The 25015-nt window shown below is 35.9% G+C and overlaps 1 protein-coding gene and 1 long non-coding RNA gene across 2 annotated transcripts; both read right to left on the reverse strand.

The window, feature by feature from the left end:
* Positions 1-86: 86 nt before the first annotated feature.
* LOC136208500 (GDSL esterase/lipase At5g55050-like) lies at positions 87-8279 on the reverse strand. The gene is made up of 5 exons (XM_065999411.1): positions 6148-8279; positions 4902-5050; positions 3321-3545; positions 1750-2011; positions 87-396 (listed from the first exon to the last, which is right to left on the reverse strand). Exons 1-5 carry the CDS (start codon positions 6395-6397, stop codon positions 158-160), a joined length of 1125 nt encoding a protein of 374 aa, XP_065855483.1. The 5' UTR covers positions 6398-8279; the 3' UTR covers positions 87-157.
* Positions 8280-20466: 12187 nt separating this feature from the next.
* Positions 20467-24472, reverse strand: LOC136208501 (uncharacterized). The gene is made up of 2 exons (XR_010677185.1): positions 24321-24472; positions 20467-24190 (listed from the first exon to the last, which is right to left on the reverse strand). It is a non-coding gene; the product is annotated as an uncharacterized lncRNA (long non-coding RNA).
* Between the last annotated feature and the right edge of the window lie 543 nt (positions 24473-25015).

The following is a 25015-nucleotide window of genomic DNA, read 5'->3' on the forward strand; positions in this document are numbered from 1 at the left end:
AAAGTTGTATACCAAAATGTTAAATATGAGAAATGTTGTTATGTAATTTACCTATCTATATATATATAAGAGTAAATGCAAGCATATCACATTATCAATTAATTTATTAACAAAAGTTGAACTAATCCACATTAATTTATTGAAATTAGATACATAATTATATATGAACTTTAGAAAGAGCTAATTGACTAAAATTGAAGGGTGTCATATATTTATTATCTCCACTAAAAAGAGTTGAGGCTAGCAATTGAGAAGCAGCTTGAGTTGGATGATATAAGTCCCAAAATAAATGGTCACTCCTATTATTGCATAGATTTGAATTTATCTTATCAAAACACCCATTTTCTCCATTGTAATTTCCCAATCCACAGCAAGCATACTTTGTCTCATTGAATCCTATTCAAGAAAATCAAAATTAGTAATTTTATTTAACAAAGTAAACTCAAATTATTATTAAGACTTAGATATGTTCACGGGTCCAGTATCCAACCAGTTCGTCCAGGTCCACATCTAATATGTCGGGCTTGAATAAGAAAAATGAACTTAGGCATGGCCCAACTTAGATTGCTAAAGCCCGACTATATCTAGAACGGGTTTGAGTTTTATAAAAATATTACGTTTTGGCTCGTTGTATTAATATTGGCTATTACATTTGTATATGTTAAACATTTTTAAAGTACAAATTTTCATTTATACTACTAAAAACAATATATTTTTTTTTTTGGATAAAGCTATATGCAATTCTATATCTAATGTTGGCGGCAATAGCAATTACACTCTTAATACTGGTAAGTTGAGTCAATTTCAGACATTATTGAAAAAAATAAATATTTTGTATGAGTTGCATATCAGTTATTCAAAGAAAAGATTTTATTTTTTTTAATTTTATAATAGAATTAGAGATTAAAATATTTTTTAAACTTGACGAAATATTTAGATTTTTTTCCAACTCATGAGAATACGTACGGTATAAGTTTTTTAATTTAATTTATTTTTTCATATGTATACATATGTTCGTGATATATTATTAATAAGTGATAAATGACACACATATATGCAGTTAGACATGTTCATGGGCTGGGGTGGACCGGGCCCAGCAGACTTTTATCTAAAAATGCCCATTTAAGGTCCAGTCTAGCATGCTGTTAATTTAAGCGGGCTCAGGCCGGACTGTGCTCGAAATCAAAAATCAAATCTCAAACTCAACCCATGTAGGCCCACCTAAATATATATGTAAAATTTTTACTTAAAAATAAATATTAATATATAAATTTATTAATTAATATTAATAAGCGAGTCAGGCTGCGCCAGCCCGTACTATTTTTATAAATCCCAAACCTGCCCAATATATAGACAGACTTTAGCCGGCCTGGGCCAAAGGACAATTTTTCTTATCCAAGCCCAGTTCATGGGGAATGGGCTTGGGCGGGGCGAGCCGGTACGTGGGCCTGTGAACAGGTCTATTTTCAAATTGACCTACTTGACAATGTTAGATATAAAATTTCTCTTTTGATCGCTAATGTTAGGGGTAAAATTATACAATTTTATCCTCCAATTTTTTTAAGGCGAATTTATTTGGGCTAGATTTTGAAATTTGATTTTTAAACCCGAAGCTACTCCAATCCAAATCCGTTAAAATAACAACGGGCTGAGCTAAGTCTTGACTAAGCATTTTTTAACAAAAACGCACTCGTCCTAGCTCGACCCTACCCATGAACATGTTTATGAAGAGTTAATTATGGAACTTACCGTAGGAATGATAGTCGTTGAGCATATCCATAGTCATATCATAAACATTGCCAAGAGAATACTTGAAATTAGGAAGCAACGAAGTCATGTTTTGCAAAAGCATGAGTGTGGAATTATAGAAATCTTTGGCAAAATCGTTCAACATCGGCATACAAGCATCACCTCCACCTTGTCTTTGGTTAATAGCTCTTGAATATGGACAACAACCGATCGGCGGAACCCCCATTACGGCGAACTTCCGACCACCCATATTGTACACATTCTGCCACATCAAATATTAATACAATCAAGCCAAAATCCTACATAGATTAGGAATTCTTGATACATTTTATAGTTTTAGGGAAGTCAATTAAGTAATTCGGGTGTTTGATTCCCGGAATGCTTATTCGGGACTTTAAACTCCGGACTATTTAAAATGATGTAACGCTATCGGGAATTTAAGTCCCAGACAAGCTTTTTGTAGAATCCGGACTATTTAAAATGATGTAACGCGCTATCAGGAATTTAAGTCCCAGACAAGCTTTTTGTAGAGATTCTCTACAGACTAGTGAGTAATTGGTTTTTGGCATCCGTTTTTTTTTTTTTTGCTATTAGCAAAAGTTTTTAAAACGACGCCAAAGCTCGTCATTGATTGCCTGACTAATGCCGCCAATAGCATGATCTTAGGGCCGGTCTTTAACAAACGACAGATCCCAAAGACCATTTTAAATTTCGTGCGGTCCATAAATTATGGACGCTAATGAAGACCAATAGAGTCGGTTATTTAGTACGATCGACGCCAATGTAATGATGTTTGGAGTTGATCTTTAACAAATGACCGACCCCAAACCCTTTTAGGTCCGTAAATGGAATGATCTTTCCGGTCGTACCATTTATGAGATGACAGCATGCAGAGATTCTTCTCTACATTGTTGACATGCCACATAAATCGGGACGTAATTAGCACGGATGGTCACAAAAGTTTGGACAATGTCTCCAAAAAGTCATAAAAGTTTAATTTGACTCAATAAAATAAATTTAAACGTTTTTCAGTCACTTTTTCGCCGAAATTACTGACGTGACATCTCAACATCATGTACTACACATTTTAATTGACAATCGATGTCACGCGAGTTAATTTTTAGTTGAAATTTTAATTGCAAATCCTCATTTACTTGTGTTAATTTTTGTTATTATGTCACATGACGTTTAGACATGTGATTCGATGTCACGTCATCAACCCCGACAGAAAAATGATCAGAAAATATCCAAAGTGGGGACATTGTCCAAACTTATATGATTCTATGGAGACAAATTAAACTTTGATGACATTGTGGGGACATTGTCCAAACTTTTACAACTACTGGTACTAATTACACCACTAAAAAAACTCTCCAAAAAAGCACATTCGGGACTTAAAGTCTTGATAACCTTACAACATTTTGAATCGTCCCGGACAATCATTCCGGGAGTAAACACCCAAATTACTTATTTGATTACCCTAAAACTATAAAATGTATTAAAAATCCCTTAATCTTGTAATTAGTTTCTATAATTACAGTAAACATATAATTTAATTAATAGGGAAGTACCTTTAAATGGTCAAAGTATGCATATTGAACAGAAGACTGATAGAGTTCTTTGGGAGTGTTATTTTTCGCACGCATATAATCGAAGAAGTCGTTAGATCCAATGCAGAAGATATGCAACGCTTTTGCAACAACTTTTTCTGTTGCATTAGGACCTCTTGCTACTTTTATATTTGATATCACTTCTCCAAACTGCTCTATTTGCTTTGTCATTGGAACTACTTCATTCTGCAATTTTCAATAGATCCAATTGACAGTTTCAACATATTGTTAGGGATTTAATTGCCGATTAAAAAAGATTACAGAGCTAATTGAATTTCAAAATATCAATCGATAACCTAATTGATAATCGTCGGACTAAATAAAGCCACGACGCAACTAATAAGTCCATTGTGTCGAGCTTTTGAAGCTCGACGCAATTGATGAAAATTCCGTCAATTGCGTTGCAATTGATGAATAATATTACTTAGCTCGTGCTTGTAAAAAGAGCGACGCAACTATTGTACATCAATTATATCGCGCGTGTGGAACATGCAATATAATTGATAGTAATTGTGTTGGCCTTCTATATGAGTCAACGCAATTATCCTTCTAATATAAGAATACGTAAATCGTGAGCTGTAACTTAGTATCGGTTCGTTTATCGGAAAATATTGTGCAGGAAAACATTTTGGTGCTTTTTTCGGTGTTAGTTTGCTTAGAAAAATAAGTCAATGGAAAATTTTATATCAGTCAACATAAAAAATTACGAAAAAGGTGAAGAACATGTTTTACCCTTTTTTAATTGTAAAACATTAATTTTCCTAAATTTTTGGAATCTTAAGGCCCGTTTGTTTTACCTATTGTTTGGCTTTTACTGTTGGAAAAAGCTGTTTTTTCCAAAAAAAACATGGATTTTCTATTTTTGTAAAAGGCTACTTTTCAGTTGTAAAAAGCAAACAAGGTTTATCTAACCAAACACCAAGAACTCTCCATTTTTAAGTGAAAAAACAAACAGCAGCATGAAAATGAGCAACCTAACACCCTATTATTCTATTCCTTATTACCTTTTTGAAAATATTAGCCGCCAACTACTACTTCTTCCCATTTTCGAATGTTGTAGCTAAACAATGAATAATATTTATTTTCTTACATAAAATTATTCCCTACCCAAAAAATTTCAAAACGAAATATTTTCTGACAAACAAAGAAGGCTTTAAATTCCTAATTTTCTATTTTCCCCCAAAACTGATCTCTCAAAAAGTTGAGTTTTCTCCGGAGAACACCGTCACTTCGAGTGATTGTGGTCATTCGTTTCGACCGAATGACCACAGTCACTTCGAGTGATCACAAAAATCGAGCCCCTTCGACCAATTGACGCTTAATTGCATCACACTTTTAGTCGATGCAATATAATTGCGTCAAGGTCAATTGTGTCACCGAAAGTGTGGCACAATTAGACCTGAAAACGCGGCGCAATTAAGCCAATTTTTACTAGAGTGATGATTTTAGAAAATTAGAAACATAATGATTTTTAAGATATAGATTAGGGACGTAATTTTGAACTTTAAACCTTTTACAAAGAAAAGCTATAAAGAAACTGACCCATGTATTGAAACCAGTATTGTAAAAAATGCCAGATCCTGCAGATGCAAAGTTGACACCTCTTTGAACTTTCTTCTTCAAGTCAATGGAGGGATTATTTATAAGGTCTAGATATGCTGGTGGACTCTTCTTGAACCCAAACATCATTGCTAATAAAAAAAAAAAAAAAACAACCCCAATAAATAAATAAACAGAGAATCAATACATAGATCACCCATCATAATGTTCGGTTTTAAAGTTCATACATTATAATGAAAGTAAGTGTAAAGTTTATGGACCTTAAGTGTAATTTACCCATAAAAAAATCTAAGTTAGCATCCTAAAATATAGGCTTAATACACCCTGTATTTGGCCCAAAACTTAAACGGTCTCTCCAAACTTTCAAAAGTATCACATGACCCTCTATTTTTGTCCCGTTACACTCAATAACCTTATATTCTTATCCAATTATATTCACTAAATATATTTTTATCCAATTGCATTCAACAACCACAAAATTTCAAGCGCCATATGAACTTTCAAAAGTTTTTAATTACTTATCTAGTGATATTTTCTTTTTTGACACGTAGTGAGCACTTTAATACGTGGCGGAGCGTGTCTCTTAATTTCTGCATCTAACAAATTCTATTCTAACAAATTCTATTGAGAAATATAGAATTATTGAATGCAATTAGACAAGAATAACTTTTTGAAAGTTGTGGGGGCACAATTGAAGTTTTAGATTAAGTACAAGGGTCATTAGGCCCAAAATATATAAAAAAAAAAAAAAATCATTAGTAAATTACACCATGACCATTGAAACTTACTAATTTTCATGCTATAGCCACTAAACTTCAAAATGTAACATAAAAGTCACCCGACTTTACATTTTGTTACATCTGTGGCCACTCAAGGGCTCAAAATGACTGTTAATGGTCCCAAAATGAAAATAATGAAGAATTAAAGTTGTTCAGAACGATATTTACCATGAAAACACATTTTTTTATTTTTAAAATCGCCATTTTTGGAGCTCCCTCTCTCTAAAAATTCACTTTCTCTTCTAACCAAACAACATATAAATGATCTCAGAACGAAAATTTTCGACAATTAAAGTTGCTTAAAATATCAATAATTTTTCAAATTTTTTATTTAAAGGCCGTCAACAATCATTTTGAACTGTTGAGTAGCAATACCCTGAAAATTAGTAAAATTCAGTAGCCATGGTGTAATTTACCCCATAAATCAAATATATATAAATGGTATTTACCTAATTGATCACCAATGTTGTAGCCATTGCTGAACCGTCCAGTAGGCTTAGAATGAGGAAAATCAATCCCATTATATGGAAAATTAGCCTTAGCTGATGATAAAGCTAAGTGATTATTTGTTCCGATATCAATAGCCGAATCCCCAAATATGAAAATCGCCGGCAATTTTCTCTCATATGCTCCGGCACCGGCCACTAAGTTAAAGTAAAATCCAACTAATACAATAACAACATTCTCCAACTTTCCCATTAATTACCACCGAAACAGAAACGGACACGAAAGGCGGAATTAACCTTTCTTAATTCTTAATTAGAACACAACTTCTCCTCTTCTATATAATCTGATCTTCATGTCCTATATATGTTTTTGTGTTTGTTTTATATAAGACAAATAATTGCATCTGTAGGCGGATTGCCCTACTGAAAAACTTAGTTCTTAGTAATCCTAAGATTATATTATATGTAATTAATTATGTTTAATCCAATAATCTATCCATATTAAGTATCAGCAATGATGCAACTGCTTAATTTTTTTGCTCTTTCCTCAAGATTCCCTTGTTACAAGGAATATTTATTGGTTAATTTCTTAGAAAATATCATTAAAAATGACTTGCATTGTTCTTGTCTTTTGTCTTTTTCATTTGTATGTATAAGTGTACAAGTTTAATTATGCATAAGATGTACGCTCTAACTTCTTTCTTTCAAGGACAGGTGCCAACCTATGTTGCACGGATACATACATGGAAATGCAAATGGATACGGAAACGGACACGTGAAACCTTATTTCTAAAACATAACCTTCATAAAATAGCCTACAAACAAAAAACGATATGGACACGAAACGCATAAACGCTACTAACTAGAAGTCTCCGTCCAACATAGGTGCCAACTGATGGAAAAATGACTAACAACGGAAACAACAACAATGTGGAATTAAACTTCGTTATCAATCTTTTCTCTACTTGATTGTATCAGTTCTCTATTATTCTTTCATTTATACCTTTTTCGAATTTAGCAAAACCAGAAATGGTTTATCTTGTACGTGGATCAATACATCTACGTGGTTGCATCAAAAGAAATGACTCATATCTGAATATTCGAAATTGCCTAAATGCTAAAGATTGGATTACATTTACTTTTCTGCAGATTTCGATTTACGATCAATATATGTTTCATTGTTGTTTTGTGTTTTTTTATGCCTTTACCACATTTTTTGCTCTTTGTAGTCGTTTTAGTCTCTTAAAAAAAAAAAACACGAGAACCGTAGTCCACTTAAACTTTTCACTATATAAAAAATAATGGGCAATATAATAGTTCTTCTCTAGACAACACTAGATACACACTCAACATCACACTCTTAAAAATCACCTTCAAGAAGTATGGAATCAAAGAGAAAACATAAAAGATGAGAAATACCCTAAGAGACAAAAAAAATCTACCACCTACCCGAACTGGTCTTCGGGTCCTCCAAAATTTTCACAACTGGAGAAAATATCTCATCAAAATCAATACCTTTTTTCTGACTGAATCCATTGACCATCAATCTAGCTTTGTACCATGGTTAGGAAGCGTTCAACTCAAAAGAGTCTCGCCGAGACAAGGCGGCACCTACTAACGTAGGAGCACACCAGCGTTGTGTCTCGCCGAGACACAGTTTGACTCACAGAGACACATCGCGGATCCAGGGCTCATCAGCCTGGATCCACCCTTATAAAAACACCCCAAACCCTATTCTTTTAGACCAGCCGACTTCTCCTCTCTTTCACCCCCAATTTCTTCACCTAAACCCTAACTTCTCTCTCTACAACCCTTTCCCATCTCTCCCTTCCTATCTCCTACTTCTTCCATCCTATCTCTTCTACTTCAAACCCACAATTTCTAGTTTTTGTAAAGGTTCCTTACTACTCTTTTGTCTTTACTTATTTAATTTGTGATAACCCTCTTTTCATTCTCTTTGGTGTTTCCTTGCCACTTTTTTCTTTTGTGATATTAGGTTATGGCAGAATCATCCCGTTCCATGCGGTCCAAGAGCAAGAAGCAAGTTGACGATGACCAAACACCGATTGAAGGCTCCGGGCAGCCCCGTTGGATGCCACCACGCCCTCCTAGGCTCCGAGCTTCATCACAACAAGTCGATACTCCGTACCCGTCCGAGTTATCACGTAAGTATCTTTTCCCTTTCTCAATCAAATCTGTTGATGAGGGGGAGCTATACCTGAAATTTTAAGACTACAAACTTGCTCATCCTCGATATTTTGACTGGCCTTTACTTGAGAAAGCGGGTAAGGATGAGAGAATTAAGAAAATACTAAACCGGATGGGGTGGAAGAAATTGGATGAGAGACTGTATAAATTTTACAATTTCTATATTGTTGAGTTCTTTACTACCCTTCGAATCAACACCGACGACGAGGGAGTAAGAACGCTACACTATAGGATTGATAATACCGAATCCAAATGGAGTGAGGCGGAATTTAACGAAGTCATGAGTTTTAAAGAGGGCGATTACACCGACTGGGACGAGGGCCTCACTAATAAGGATGTATGGTTTGAGCTTTCGGGGATCTTCGACTTTAAGAAAAACAAAACACTTAATAAGAACATAATCGATCCTCAAATCCGTTTAATGCATAAATGGATTACATTTAACCTTGTCGGTCTCCCCGAGGCCGATAAGGTTAGCGAGGCCGACCTTTTACTTCTATGGTGTTTGACCCAGGACAAACCCCCTAGGATGGCCCATTTTATCTAGACTTTGATGGTCGGGGTTCGCTTTTCAAAACGAACTGCCCTCCCATTTGGCCATATTATCTCCCGCCTAGCCGTCTGTGAGGGAACAATGACCACTTTCCAATTAAAAGACTCTGAGAACTTTAAATTGTTAGATGCTAGTTATTTGTTGCGTGTTGAACTCCTCCACAAGTCGGGAATGTGGTGGAAGGATTTTCATTCTGCAGGTACAGGTTCATCTGAGCCAATGGACCTCGCTTGAAATAGATGAAACACTCTAGAGTTGTTCAATTGCATACCTCTTGAAAAGTTCATCGAAAGAAAAATTAGACAAACAGGACATCTTAATTTTACCTTGAATAATTGATGATGAGGTAAATCGCCAGTACTTAATTTTGCAATTTAGTGTAATTTTAGTAGTCCGCCTTTAAGAAAATGATGGAAGCCAAAATTGTGAAATCTGAATGTCAACCTAAGTTGAAGTCGTGTTACCAGAAGTAGTTAAAGTTACGCTTAACGAGTGATAAATGCATAAATTCTTATATCAAATTTGCTTGCCAATGCACTGAAAATCTAAATCTCCAAATACCTCTTCCCACCTTACTCCAATGCCTACAATCAATAAGTGCAATTGCACAAACAAATTCTTGGTATGAGTATGCATAGCATCTTGGTTTTGTGATCGGGTTGTATGGTCGGGGGTACGTCACCCATGCGTTCAACCGGTACAAAAGGCCCCTCACATTGGAAAGAAAACGGGAAGAGGGAATCTAATTCTTCAACGGCTTGGTTTTGTGGTCGGGTTGTATGGTCGGGAGTACGTTATCCATGCGTTTCAACCGGTAAAAAAGGCTCCTCACACTGTCAAGTAATCTAATTAATTTAGCTTAACAACCTTAGTGTTTTGAATTGAAGGTTCACGGTGGATGATTTGGTTGTTCATTTTTGGCTAAACAAGATTAGGTTTCTATTAATCTTCTTAGAGTTTGGCTACTGAGATTATCTTTGAGAATGAATTTTCACAGGGCGACCCCCTATCATCTTCGGTTCAAGGGTAGTTAGTAAGGCGTGTTGTTTGGAAATAATCCGGAAATGTCAAGAGTCCAAGGGCTATGTGATTCAATTCCTTCTAAATGCTCGTCTTCCTTGCTTGAGGACAATCAAGGCTCAAGTGTGGGGAGGTTGATATTTCCATATTTCATAGATGTTTAGGGGCATTTCCTTTATTGTTCTTAGTTATTTTCAACCGTTTTCGTTTATTATTTTCGTGCTTTATGTTTTCTTTACCTTATGGCATGATTAGCGTTTTTCAGGACTTTTTGGACCTCCTCGAAGCTTTAGGAAGCAGTCAGGCATCAATCGAGAGGACGGAGAGCTAAAGTGGACTCGGTCACATACTGTCTCGGTGAGGCAGTGGTGGAAGGCGGTTTCGAGGAACGTTTGACCAACATGGAGAGCAACTTGGAGGAATTGACACATGAGTCCCGCGACTTCCGCATGGATGTCAACGGATTCATGTCCGATATGCGCGAATGGATGGATCGTCACCCTTAAGGGAGTCCATATCCTATTTTCTTTTCCCTTTATATGTTGTTTAGCTTTACTTTCCTGCATTTTTTAGAGTAAATGCATGCTTTAAGTGTGTGGGGAGGGAAAAATAGGATAGTATTCTGGTACATTGCATCTTTGTCGTTTTGTATAAACTGTTTGCGTTGTTGCGTGTGAGCCTGCTGTCACCGTGTCTGTCTTGTACCTGCCGTGTCCTTATCATTTTTTTTTTTACAAAATGATAAGGACACAGCAGGTACAAGACAGACACGGTGACAGCAGACGCACACACGCAACAATGTAAACAATTTATACAAAACGACAAACATGCAATGTACCAGAATACTATCCTATTTTTCCCTCCCCACACGCTTAAAGCATGCATTTACTCCCAAAAATGCAGGAAAATAAAGCTAAACAACATATAAAGGGAAAAGAAAATAGGATAGGGACTCCCTTAAGGGTGGAGATCCATCCATCCGCGCATATCGGAGATGAATCCGTTGACATCCATGCGGAAGTCGCGGAACTCATTTGTCAATTCCTCCAAGTTGGACTCCATGTTGGTCAAACGTTCGTCGAAACCGCCTTCCGGCTCTGATTGATAGTCACCATCCCCCTCTTCAGAGCCGAGGTCCATTAGCTCAGATGAACCTGTACCTGCAGAATGAAAATCCTTCCACCACATTCCCGACTTGTGGAGGAGTTCAACACACAACAAATAACTAGCATCTAACAATTTAAAGTTCTCAGAGTCTTTTAATTGGAAAGTGGTCATTGTTCCCTCACAGGCGGCTAGGCGGGAGATAATATGGCCAAATGGGAGGGCAGTTCGCTTTGAAAAGCGAACCCCGGCCATCAAAGTCCAGATAAAATGGGCCATCCTAGGGGGTTTGTCCTGGGTCAAACACCATAGAAGTAAAAGGTCGGTCTCGCTAACCTTATCGGCGTCGGGGAAACCGACAAGGTTAAATGTAATCCATTTGTGCATTAAACGGATTTGAGGATCGATTATGTTCTTATTAAGTGTTTTGTTTTTCTTAAAGTCGAAGATCCCCGAAAGCTCAAACCATACATCCTTATTAGTGAGCCCCTCATCCCAGTCGGTGTAATCGCCCTCTTTAAAACCCATGACTTTGTTAAATTCCGCCTCACTCCATTTGGATTCGGTATTATCAATCCTATAGTGTAGCGTTCTTACTCCCTCGTCGTCGGTGTCGATTCGAAGGGTAGTAAAGAACTCAACAATATAGAAATTGTAAAATTTATACCGTCTCTCATCCAATTTCTTCCACCCCATCCGGTTTAGTATTTTCTTAATTCCCTCATCCTTACCCGCTTTCTCAAGTAAAGGCCAGTCAAAATATCGAGGGTGAGCAAGTTTGTAGTCTTAAAATGTCAGGTATAGCTCCCCCTCATCAACAGATTTGATTGAGAAAGGGCAAAGATACTTACGTGATAACTCGGACGGGTACGGAGTATCGACTTGTTGTGATGAAGCTCGGTGCCTAGGAGGGCGTGGTGGCATCCAACGGGGCCTCCCGGAGCCTTCAATCGGTGTTTGGTCATCGTCAACTCGCTTCTTGCTCTTGGACCGCGTGGAACGAGATGATTCTGCCATAACCTAATATCACAAAAGAAAAAAAGTGGCAAGGAAACACCAAAGAGAATGAAAAGAGGGTTATCACAAATTAAATAAGTAAAGACAAAAAAGTAGTAAGGAACATTTACAAAAACTAGAAATGGTGGGTTTGAAGTAGAAGAGATAGGATGGAAGTGAGAAATGGTGGAAGAAGTAGGAGATAGGGAGAGATGATTCTGCCATAACCTAATATCACAAAAGAAAAAAAGTGGCAAGGAAACACCAAAGAGAATGAAAAGAGGGTTATCACAAATTAAATAAGTAAAGACAAAAAAGTAGTAAGGAACATTTACAAAAACTAGAAATGGTGGGTTTGAAGTAGAAGAGATAGGATGGAAGTGAGAAATGGTGGAAGTGAGAAATGGTGGAAGAAGTAGGAGATAGGGAGAGATGGGAAAGGGTTGTAGAGAGAGAATTTAGGGTTTAGGTGAAGAAATTGGTGGTGAAAGAGAGGAGAAGTCGGCTGGTCTAAAAGAATAGGGTTTGGGGTGTTTTTATAAGGGTGGATCCACAACTAATATTTTATTTGATACCAAAATTACCCCTCTAATATCTATTGATAATTTGTTTCCATTAAAAATGTGAAAAACAAAAAAAAAACTTGAAAAACACGAAAGTTGTGAAAAATAAATGTGAAAACGTAAAAAATATAATGTGAAAATGGAAAAAATGTGAAAAAGGAGTTTTCAAGGACGCATGATCTCTTAGGGAAAGTAAAATCTTTTGCAGAGATAGATCTAAAAGAACTTTCTGAGGTTATATGTATGGAATCTGACATCTTGTTGCATGATCAAAGTGGGCTTTGAAAAAACATTTAAATGCTTCACACAAGAGCACAAGAGGGGAAATACTATCTGCAAGAAAGATTCTAGATAAACATTTTAAATTAAATATCTCTAAGTATGGGTGGGAAGATGAGGTGATTATTGATGTGGCAAGTTTTGCAGGAAGTAAAATGAGAGAGAATAAGGTTTCCGTTGAGACACTAGTGCATTTCTGGAACTTATGGAACAACAAGATTGTGAAGATTTTTGAGTATTTGAGAGGTCCGGAAACAGAAAATGTCGACTGTGGTGAATTCTACATTAATTACTTGGGTGTGTGGAGACAACTGAATGATATAACCCCTATCTATAATCTGATGATTCTCGATGCTGATTGGGTGAAATGTGGTGAATCTATAGGAACAAGTGAAAGTTGATTTCTTTAGATGTTGAACAGTTTACTTGTGCTGCTCAGAGTTTTTGGGGCTCTAAATTGCTATAACTTGAAGGCATTTACATGCATTTGGGTTGAGAAGTCCTCATCACTATTCTGCCAAAGTAGACATCTTATTCATATCTATGAAGTAGAAAAATTTCTGCTAAGTATCGTGACAAAATAGCACTGGAGAAATATGTTAAAGTGCCCACTAAAAATTTATTTAGTTATGTGTATCCTCTATGATGGGGAAGGAAATTGAAAGAGAACATGATTCGTACAATGAGAAGTGAATAATTTAGTTAAGAAAATGACTAGTGAAAAAAATGTATGTAAATGTGATATGCGGTTTGGTAGGATATTAGTTGAGATTCGTAGGTCAAGAAAACTAGAGAACAAGTTGTTTGAGAAGATTAGTATAAAGAATATGAGATGGAAAGAGTCATGAGTTGATTTGATTGTTGATCGCTGTAGAGAGACGGTCAATAAAAGAGTAGTAGCATTTGAGCAGGTGATCATATTCATACGGAAGTCAGATGAAGTTTTAACATGTATTAAATATGATGTTAAGGGGAGAGGACATATCTCACAAGAATAATGGAAGAAAGGATATACTGATATTAATAATAAGATGGAAAGGAAGAAATAGGAGATTACAATCGGCAGGGAAACTCACTCCACTCTATACTGAAAAGCAGAGCCCTACCAAAGCAGATGAATATACGTAAAAACAACCTACCTTCTCTCACTTCCCCTATCAGATTTATAACTGAATTCCTGCCAGCTCAACAGTCAGGGCATAACAAACTCATTAGGCAATAACAAACTTATTCCCATTGTAACCTTATTCCAGCTAGCTAATTATTCCTCTATTGCTGATGTTTGGGCTTTCTTACGGACATAGACCTTCAATTCCCTGGGCCCATTAGTATTCTGATCTAATAGATTAGCTTGTTCTCTATCAACTACACTTTTATTGTTTGTCTCCCTACAAAGATCAACAATCAAATCCACTCATGACTCTTTATAGCTCAAACCATCTATACTACTCTTCTCAAACAACTTGTTATCTAGTCTTCTTGACCCAAAAATCTCAACTAATGTCCTACCAAACTGCCCATCACATTTACATACACTTCTTTCACTAGTCGTTTTCTTAACTAAATTCTTCGCTTCTTATTGCACGAATAATGTTCTCTTCCAATGTTGCTCCTCACCCCGGAGGATACACACAGCTAAATAGATTTCTAGTGTTTCAATGTTCCTCCTCAACCCGGAGGATACACAACTAAATAGATTTTCAATGGGCACTTCAACATATTTCTCCAGTACTCCTTTGTCAGTATAACCCTTATCTAAGAACTCGCAACCTTGCACAAATTTTGTCACTTCATAGAGATGAATAAGATGCCTACTTTGACAGAATAGGGATAAAGACTTATCAACCCAATGTTTGTCAAAGCCTTCAAATTTTACCAACAGATAGCAATTTAGAGCCCCAATAACTTTAAGCAGCACAAGTACACTGCTCACCACCTAAAGAAATCAACTTTCCGTTGCTTCCTATATATCCACATTTCACCCAATCCGCATCGGGAATCATCAAATTGTAGACAAGAGTTAAAACATTCAGTTGTCACCACATACCCAAGTATTAATGCAGAATTCACCATAGTCAAAATTTTCTGTTTCCGGACCTTTGAAATACTAAAAAATCTTCACAATAATATTCTTCCATAAGTTCAAGAAATGCACAAATGTCTTAGCAAAAACTTCATTTTTTCTCATTTTACTTTCTGCAAAACTTGTCACATCAACAATCACCTCATATTCTCACTCATACTTAGAGATATTCAATTTAAGGTGTTCATCTAGAATCTTTCTTACTGATAGTATTTCCCCCTTTGTGCTCTTATGCGCCTGCAAAACATTTAATGTTTTTTGCGAGTCCACAAGCTACTCTCATCATTCAAGGATGATGTCAGCTTCCATACGTACAACCTCTAAAAGCTCTCTTGGATCTATATATGTAGAAGATTTTGCTTTCGCTAAGAGATCATGCCTCCCTGAAAACTCCTTTAAAGGCCAATCTTTGCTTCTACATGACCAGAGAGAGCAAGCCAATACATAAGAAAGAATAAGCACTAATGCATCCTTCGAATTCCCAGCCTTCACAACCAAATCAGCCTCTTACAGAAGTTCATTAGCTCTTGCAAGATATATGCATTCTCTGGCTCGTTCCGTGCAAGACTCGCCACATTTCATATAAAGTTCTCCAGCAAAAGAAACAATTGCAAGCAATGAGTACATATATCCTTAATCGAACAAACTTATTCCTTATTATAGAAGTTGTAACTAAAGTTATTAAAAGAGCCTAATGTATAAAAAATAAGTACAAATAATAATATACTTGCTCTTTCATATTCTTTCAACATCAAAAAAACATTATGCTATAAGAAACAGAGGCCGTAGCGAGGTTCAAAGCATGCATTTTGTGAGTAGATGCTTTAAGCCCCGCAGCATTGACCAATTTCTCTGCATACTCATTCCTTTCTCTCCAGACCAATTTTTAAGTTTTTAATAAATTATACTCGAAATTTAAACAATTCATAAATTATTCAGAACATGTGGTATTATCTCAAACAAAATTGAGTAAGGAAAAAATAATTGTACTATTAAAGCTAATATATCGTATTTTGATATAAACCGTTAAATAACGAATTATATTCAAAATCTAACTTAGGCTCTATTCTTTATCACTTAATTTCAGTAACAATCAGTTCAGTTTCAGCATTCAATTTTAGTATTCAGTAATTTATCATTATTTATTATATTATAATTATTTATATATAATTTATTATAATTATTAGGGTAAATAATTATAAGGTGACTGAATTTTTACTTAATACACTAGTCAGTCCCTCTGTTTTTAGAAATAACTATATAGTCTCTCAGTTTTTGTGTTCATCAATTCCTTAGTCCCTATGTTTGAGTTAATGGTCAAATGATACCAAATAAATTTTAAAATACCAAAATTACTCTTTACTCTATGTTTTAATAATAAAACATCTATTTTTCCTATTTTATTTTTTATCTCTTTTTTCCTACATAATCTCTAAAATATTGAGTAATTAATTTATTGGATTTTATATAATTATAAAATTTTAATTTAGTAGCCTAAAATTTATTGACTAAAAATGAATGAAAAATATTTCAAAAATTATCAAAATAGAAGTAAAACAATATAAATTTTGTAAAAAGTAATCTTTATTGATCTCTACTAAATTTTATAAATAAAGAAAAAAATATGATTTTTAAAAAAATTATTAATATTTAATGTTAGTTTAAAAACATTATATTAAAAAATAAATACTTAAGAGAATAAAAATACATTTTTAATGATTAGTATATATAATAATTATATAAATTTTGGTGTATATATACTTCATCAACTTTATTAAAACTATTTAGATAAAAAAATTGGCCTTAAAAGATAAGTTTTTTTATGTAAATAACTAGGGGCAATTTGGACTTTCATCTACAAAAACAGGTAGAAGGACTAAAGAGTTGATTAAAATAAAATTTAAGGACCTTATAATAATATAATGGACCTACTAGTATGTTAAGCAAAAACATGAGGACTTTATAATTATTTGCCCTAATTATTATTATTATTTATCTATAATTTATCATTATTTATTATTATTATTATTTATAGTTTATCATTATATATAAATTAGATAAAAGTCAAGAAATGATAGTTTATTAAAGTATATATCGTTTAATAAAAAAAATTAAAACTAAAGTATGCATCCATATTTAAAAATTAGGAATGGCATCTTATATTATGAATTATTTCTCAAATTTACCGAATTTATCAATGTTAGGGATAAAATTGCACCATTTTAGACGTTAGAGGTAAAATTAATCCTGACCCAAAACGTTATTTTTGCACTTTAATTATCATTTATCTATAATTTATCATTATTTATTATTATTATTATTATTATTATTATTATTTATAGTTTATCATTATCTATAAATTAGATAAAAGTCAAGAAATGATAGTTTATTAAAGTATATATCGTTTAATAAAAAAATTAAAACTAAAGTATGCATCCATATTTAAAAATTAGAAAATGCATCTATATTATGAATTATTTCTCAAATTTACCAAATTTATCAATGTTAGGGATAAAATTGCACCATTTTAGACGTTAGAGGTAAAATTAATCCCGACCCAAAACGTTATTTTTGCATTTTAACCCTTAATTAAAATAAAAAGTTAAGAGTTTGTATTCATATTAAGATTTGTATTTAATTTCATAGGTTTTAAATTATATGTAAATTTGTGTTTGTATGTAATTTGTATTTTTCATTTAAATTAGACTCATTTTTATTTAATTTCATAGGCTTTTATCGAGCCAAGATTTTATCAATCCATGCTTTATTTGGTATTCAATTTAGTTTTATCTTTAATAATATATTTATTTATTATGCTATTATTAAATTTATTAGAACCATTGTTATTATTATTATTATAAGTTTATTAATGTCCAATATTATCATTAAAATTATTTTAAAGTCTAATACCATCATTATTGTTAAGTTCGGTAGCATTCAGTTAAGTTCAGTTCAGTATTCAGTAGCATTCAGTTCAGTATTCAGTAGCATTTAGTTCAGTTTTTTTCAACGATAAAGAACATAGCCTTAATAGAATTAATATATAATTTTTACATTTTTTGAATAAAATTGAATCTTAGGTTATGATTTACTAATTAATTTAGTGTCAACCAATTGGATTAATATTTCAATTTTTTATTAATTTATCGTAAATTATATTTAGAAACGTCTATAACCTATATTGCGAATTATGTTATAATATCATATATTAAAGTTAATATTAACTCTAATTATAATTCATATTATAATTAAACGTTTAAAATATAGTTGATTTCTATATAATAAATTATGACGAATAAATTCAAATCTAGATATAAATGAATAAACGACAATTGAATGTTTAAAAATGATTTTTTTTTATATAATAATAAGATTCATAAATGTTATATATTTTTAGATTTTTAGGAAATAAAAAATATTGGATGTGCCATTGTTTATTGTCGAGGTTTGAAATCTCTCACTAAAAACGACCAAAAAATAACCGAGATAACCAAATATAACCGAGGCAACCCGAAGAGGTCAATGTTAATGGGACATAACCAATGCCATAACCTATACTTACCGCTTCTGAAAAGCCAGTTAAAGCTCACATTAGATTAGGAAGTTTTAGTGCATAGGCAACCATTTTAATTTGAGTCCAAGAAATAAAAAGAGGCCATTTTAATTTTCTGTATTTTCATCCATGCATAAAAATCTATTTTTCTAATTTATTCATATTCTACAAATCATTTACTGCCTTCATAATTTTGCACTTCAAATTCATTCAATTTCAATTATTTATTTAAATTTTCTTCATAAATTAAAAAACACATTTTATTTCTTTAAGAAAGCTGGTTTCCAACATCAAGAAACTAAAGATCATTTTTTTTGGGGGGTAAACTCACTCAAGGATCATCCTTAGAAATGATATTTAGATTTGAAAAATTATTTACAATTTTATTAAATATTAATTTAAATGATATTAAACTAAAAAAATTATTATTTTTTATATATTTTAAAAATTAGAGATCAAAAATATATTTTATATTTTATATAAGTTTTAGAATTTATGAATAGATGCCTAAAAAAATTAAATTTTTTGTATCAAAAAAAAATTAAATTAAATTAAATTTTCTAATATGATTTAATGATAATTTTATAAATTTGCATGTAAATAGCATACCATAAACAAAAAATAAGCAACCGGACTCGCCAGATCCAACACCGGCCTTCTGCCCGCCTTCACCGACCAATCCACCCTTCCCTTCGCAGTCGCCTTCGTCATCGCCACAGAGAGAGAAAGGAAAAGGACTCCTATTTGGAGGAGTCTATTTTACTAGATATAACTAATTGAGAGAGAGAGAGAGCCAAGAGGTCAGTGACAAGGAAGCCAAGTGCTAATGTTAGTTCTATTCATCCGCCAGATATTAGTCGGAAGATGACTACGCTCCAAATTGCCCCTGAGATCAAGGTCAGACCCCCGGATATCAAGAAAAGGAGTGAGGCTGGTGTGGTCTCAGCTTCTGGCTCGGGGTCTAGGTTCGGTGTCTTGTCCCTAGAGGAAGGTCAGGAATCGGACCCTTCCAATGAACAGATTGATTTGAGCATGCCTAGTCTGGAATCGGTCAAGCCTGTTTCTAGTCGGGGTAAATCTATTAATCCCCTCTTTGTTTCTGATGCTAAGGATAAAGGGAGCTCCCAGTCTCACCTTTCTATATGGGAAGGGTCAAGTAGTAAGGTTGTTTCTCTGGTTCCTCCTGTGGATGCTCCTATTGGAACAGCTATAGGAGTGAGTAAGATGAACATGAAGAAACTTAAAGTGAAACCTAAGAAGAACCTTAATGGGTTAGACTCTTGGGCTAAAAGGGGACCTTCTGGGACTTCCTCTAGGCTCTCAGGAGCCCCGAATAAATACATGATCTAGGGTTTGGGCTTGTGTTAGTAGTCTTCCTTTCTGATGGATTTCTTTGTTTGGAATGTTAGAGGTGCGGCGAGCAAGGCAACCCGCATTCATGTTAATGATCTTATTAAACAGTTTAACCCCTCCTGTTTTGTTCTTTTAGAGACCAAGGTCAGTGGAGCCAAAGCAGACGAGGTGGTTAGAAAGTTTAAGAATTGGAATTGTGTCAGATCGGAGGCTACTGGCCGGGCTGGGGGGATTTGGCTCTTTTCGAAGCCAGGACTTGTTAATATTGATATTGTTAGTATGGACTGTCAGTTCATTCATAGTAAGGTGTGCTACCCTGGTAATAAACATTTCTTTGTTACCTTTGTTTATGTCGATCCTGTTCTTTCTAATCGTACAAGGCTATGGGAGATCCTTCATTCTATTAGCTCTAACATGGTGGAGGCTTGGTTGGTGGCCGGGGATTTTAATGATATTGCCCTTTTAAGTGATCAGAGAGGAGGGGGTAATCATTATGTGAACCGGTGCCTTAACCACAAGCGTAGTATGGATCTGTGTGGGCTTTCAGACCTGGGTGCTGCTGGCCACAAATTTACCTGGAAAAGAAATAGCTTGTTTGTGAGGTTGGATAAGGTGTATGCTAATGTTGCGGCTATCTGTAGGTTTCCTGAGGTCAAGGTGCTGAATCTCCCCTTCCGTCACTCTGACCATTGCCATATCCTCATTAATTTGGTCAAAGGTAACCGGCTGAAAGGTAACAGACCCTTTAGATATCTTGTGGCTTGGGATTCTCATCCCGACTTTAGGAATTTCGTGAAAACCAATTGGCATCCCCACTCTGATGTTCTCATCGCTGCTGAGGAATTCAAAAGGAAGGTGGTTGTTTGGAATAAAGACATCTTTGGCCATATTATCAGGAGGAAGAATAAACTCTTGAGGAGGATGGAAGGTGTTCAGCGTTGCTTGGAGGCTCGTTTCGACCATAGCTTAAATGGTCACCTTAGAGCTCTCCAGAACGAGTTGGAAGCTGTGCTTAGACAGGAAGAGCTTCTTTGGTTCCAGAAGTCTAGGAAGGTCTGGATTCAAGACGAGGATCGGAATACCAGGTTTTTTCATCTCTCTACGATCATTAGGAGACAGAGGAATATGATTGATGCTATCAAGGACGCTAGTGGCGAGTGGATTTTTGAGGAGGAAGGCATTCGTCGCTCAGCCCTTGATTTCTACAAGGACCGGTTTAGAGAGGAAGCTGTGGACTTGGAGAGTGCCCACTCTGGTATTTCCTTTCCTCGTTTGGGGGAGGAGGCTATTAAAGATGTTTTCCATCCTATTGACCTTAAAGAGATTGATCTGGCCTTCTCTAGCATAGGGTCCACTAAGGCTCCTGGGATTGATGGTATCCCCGCTAGTTTCTATCATAAACACTGGGATACTGTTAAGGATGGCATATACAGTTTTGTGTTAGGTGTTTTTGGTGGCTCTAACGATATCAGGTCGGTTAATAAAACCCTCCTTGTCTTGATTCCTAAGGTTGTTAAGCCTTCTTCCTTCCTCCAGATGAGACCCATCAGTCTTTGTAATGTTTTTTATAAAGCTATTACTAAGATTGTGGCTAATAGAATCCGGAAGATCCTTCCGGATATAATTAGCCAGAACCAAGGGAGCTTTGTTCCTGGTAGACAATTGATGGATAACGTTGTTATTGCCCCAGGAGGTTGTCCATTCTATGAAGATTAAGAAAGGTAAGAAAGGGATTGTGGCCCTCAAACTGGATCTGAAGAAAGCCTATGATAGATTGAACTGGAGCTTTCTTCTGGATAGTTTAGCCAAAGATAGCATCCCGGAGAACTGGAGGATTTTGATTGAGAAGTGTATCTCCTCTCCTGTTTTCCAGGTCATGATCAATGGGGACATGTCGGATGAGTTTTCTCCTTCCAAAGGAATTCGTCAAGGAGATCCTATGAGTCCCTCCCTCTTTGTTATTGCCATGGAAAGACTGTCTCACCTGATCCAAGAGGCGGTGTGCAAAGGGACTCTCCACCCTGTTTCTATCAACAGACATTGCCCCCCTATTACCCATTTACTCTTTGCTGATGACGTCATGCTTTTCGTTGAGGGTAATGAGGAGCAAATTAAAACAGTTATGGAGATCCTTGATTGTTTTTGCGAGGCTTCTGGCCAGAAGGTTAACATCCAAAAGTCTCGTATGCTTTGTTCCAAAAATATGGACAATAGCTTGTGTAGAAGACTGAGTGAGCTCTCTGGCATACCTCTGACGAACTCTTTGGGGAAGTATCTTGGGGTTCCTCTTCACAGTGACAGGGTTTCCAAAGCCTCTTTCAAGGATATTTTGGACAAAAGTAATGGTTTGTGTGCTAACTGGAAAGCTAATTCTCTTTCCCTTGCAGGTCGCCTTACCTTGATCCAGTCAGTTAACTGTGCTGCTCCGAACCACATCATGCAGGCCTGTAAGCTTCCTGAGCATGTCCTTAGTGACCTGGATAAGATAAATCGGCGTTTCCTGTGGGGTGAGTCTGGAGCTGGGAGAAAGGTTCACCTGGTCCCGTGGAAGGAAGCTTGCCAGCCTAAAAACATGGGGGTCTTGGTATTAGGCAGGCAAAGGACAATAATAAAGTCCTGTTAATGAAACTTCTTTGGAGAATGTGGCAATGCCCCTCCTCCCTTTGGGTCCGTCTCTTGTGCGGGAAGTATCGGAAAGATAGAATCTTTGGTGGCCCGAAGGAGAGGGTTGTTAGCTGTTCCTTCCTCTGGAAAGGGCTCAGTGCCGTGTTTGCTGAATTCTGTACGGGGATTGGCCTAGAGGTGGGTAATGGTAGATCTATTAGTTTCTGGTATGACACCTAAATTGGTGATAAACCGCTGATTGATGTGTGTAATGCCCCTCCGTCGGCTGATCTCCTTTCCTGAAAAATTGCTGATGTGGTGGACTCGAAGGGAGACTGGATCTGGTCAAAGTTCGACTCTTTCTCTAGTCTGGAGACCCTTCTTAACATTAGAGAGTGAATATTAGCAATCAAGAGGAGGATAAGGATAGACATTGCTGGGCCTTGACGAATAATGGTACTTATTCTTGTAAATCGGTCTATGAAGCTTTTACCCCTAATAGGGCTGATCCTCCCTTAGAGATTTGGAAGTCCATATGGTCCCTCAAGATCCCTTACCGTATCAGGAGCTTCCTTTGGCTGGGTATCAAAGACAGACTCCTTACGAATGCGGATAGGCACAGAAGGCACTTGACTGAGTCTAGTGCCTGTAGTATATGCAGAGGCAATGTGGAAACCTTGTGCCATGCCTTGAGGGATTGCCCAAATAGTAAGAAGATCTGGGAAGAGATCCTCCCTCATCACATCCTCCCTTCCTTCATGGCCTTTTCTGAAGGGGACTGATTCTCTCAAGGAGCCAATGGGAACTTGCTGGCCAACATGGAGCACGGTGCCATCCTCTTTGCTATTACTTGTCACCAAATCTGGAAGTGGAGGAATGAAGAATTATTTGCGGGTAAGTTTGTCCTTATTCCTGATTTACTGTTTTTCTTCTTGAAGAAGCTCTCTGTTATTACTAAAAGTTTTGAAAGAGATTCCCTTGTTCGCCCCTCCCCGGATAAAGAGATCCTGCTAGTTGGCTGGAGTAAGCCTAGAAAAGGGTTTGCTAAGTTGAATACTGATGGCTCCTGCCTTAGCAATGGCAGAATTGCTGCTGGAGGAGTTCTTCGGGATGCTGGTGGCAATTGGATGGCGGGGTTTACCCATAACTTGGGGACGGGCTCCTCCTTTTCTGTAGAGCTCTGGGGTATCTTGTCAGGTATTAAACTCGCCATTCGCATGGGTGTTAAAAAAGTCTCGCTGGAATCTGATAATCTAGGGGCTATTAACAGGATTTCAAGAGCCAGAATCTCATCAAAGCTATTTTGAGGCTTCGTCCTGCCTTTGAGTATCTTAAGTTCTCCCATATTTTTAGGGAGCAAAACCGCGTGGCGGATCGCTTAACAGCTGCTGGGCATGAGAGAATGTTAGGTGTTTCTACTCTCTCTGTTCCTCCTTCTTTTCTTTTGCATTCTCTCCTAGAAGATAGGATTGGGGTCAGCCTTCCTAGACTGATTCCGGTGTAGGTTTTTATTGGTTTTGTTTTTTCCTTTCCTTTTTTTCAAAAAAAAAAATAAAAAATAAACAAAAAATAAACCTAAAATCAAAAATAAACAAAAAATAAGCCACATCTATATAATATGTTATATATACCTACTTCTCCTCCATTGTTCATTTATGCCCTTCCAGGACCCGAATCTACTACTGTCCTTTTCCCGGTCAGTTTTCCCATTCATCGGAAATCACTTGAATCTGAAACAGAAGAAGCAAGAAAGTAAGAATATATTTTAAGGTAATTTTTCAGTAAATCAAGATCAAAAGAGGGAGATCTTAACCAGAATCTAACAAAGAAAAATTCGGGAGAGGGAAAATACGAACTTACCACCACCGGATCTAAATCCACGGCCGTCTCTGCACTCCGCGCTCCGATCCTTAAAAACTCCGTTACCGTGAACACTCATTTCCCGTTTTTATTCTTCACTTCGGATGATTTGGATCTCGGAGTAAATAAGAGGAAGGCAACTGCGGAGGGACCGATCCAAACGGAGCGGTAGCCATGGAAGCAATGTAGGAGGTTTTCGGTCCAGAAAGAGAGAAAGGAGAGGAGGAGACAAGGCGGAAGAAGGCGGAGCAAGGTGGCGGCCATGGTAGGGGGAGCTGCGTTTTTTGAGAGAGAAGAGAAAGAAAGAAAAGGGAGGCTGCTAGCCAAACCTAAATTCAGATGAAGAGGTTTTATCCAAGAGCCCATCTACTCTGATTTCGGACCAAGGTAAGACATTCTCCTCTATTTCATACACTAATAATCATAAGTTATAGTCTAATTAATTGGTTTCAATATAATTTAAACAAATTAATGAGATTAATTTGATCTTTTCATTAGATGAATTTTAATTGGGAAAATTATAAAAATTTCAACTTATTACATATTTAGACTATTTATTTGTAATTTTTTCAAAATGCCTTTGTATATATAATTCTTACTCTTTCTTCTTTCCTCTTCATTTCTTTCTTAGTTTGCAAATTTGTCACTCCGTTTTTCATTATCGAATCGCATATACGTAAAATCTTTCTTCTTGC

Source organism: Euphorbia lathyris, chromosome 10 (assembly GCF_963576675.1).
Source record: "Euphorbia lathyris chromosome 10, ddEupLath1.1, whole genome shotgun sequence".
NCBI classification, from domain to species: domain Eukaryota; kingdom Viridiplantae; phylum Streptophyta; class Magnoliopsida; order Malpighiales; family Euphorbiaceae; genus Euphorbia; species Euphorbia lathyris.

Excerpts from the sequence above, each read along its gene's own strand:
- LOC136208500 (XM_065999411.1), bottom strand. The coding sequence starts at position 6,397 with ATGGGAAAGTTGGAGAATGTTGTTATTGTATTAGTTGGATTTTACTTT. Across the intron at positions 5,051-6,147 it reads CAACATTGGTGATCAATTAG|CAATGATGTTTGGGTTCAAG; the intron begins GTAAATACCATT and ends TTTTTTTATTAG. Across the intron at positions 397-1,749 it reads CAACGACTATCATTCCTACG|GATTCAATGAGACAAAGTAT; the intron begins GTAAGTTCCATA and ends TTTCTTGAATAG.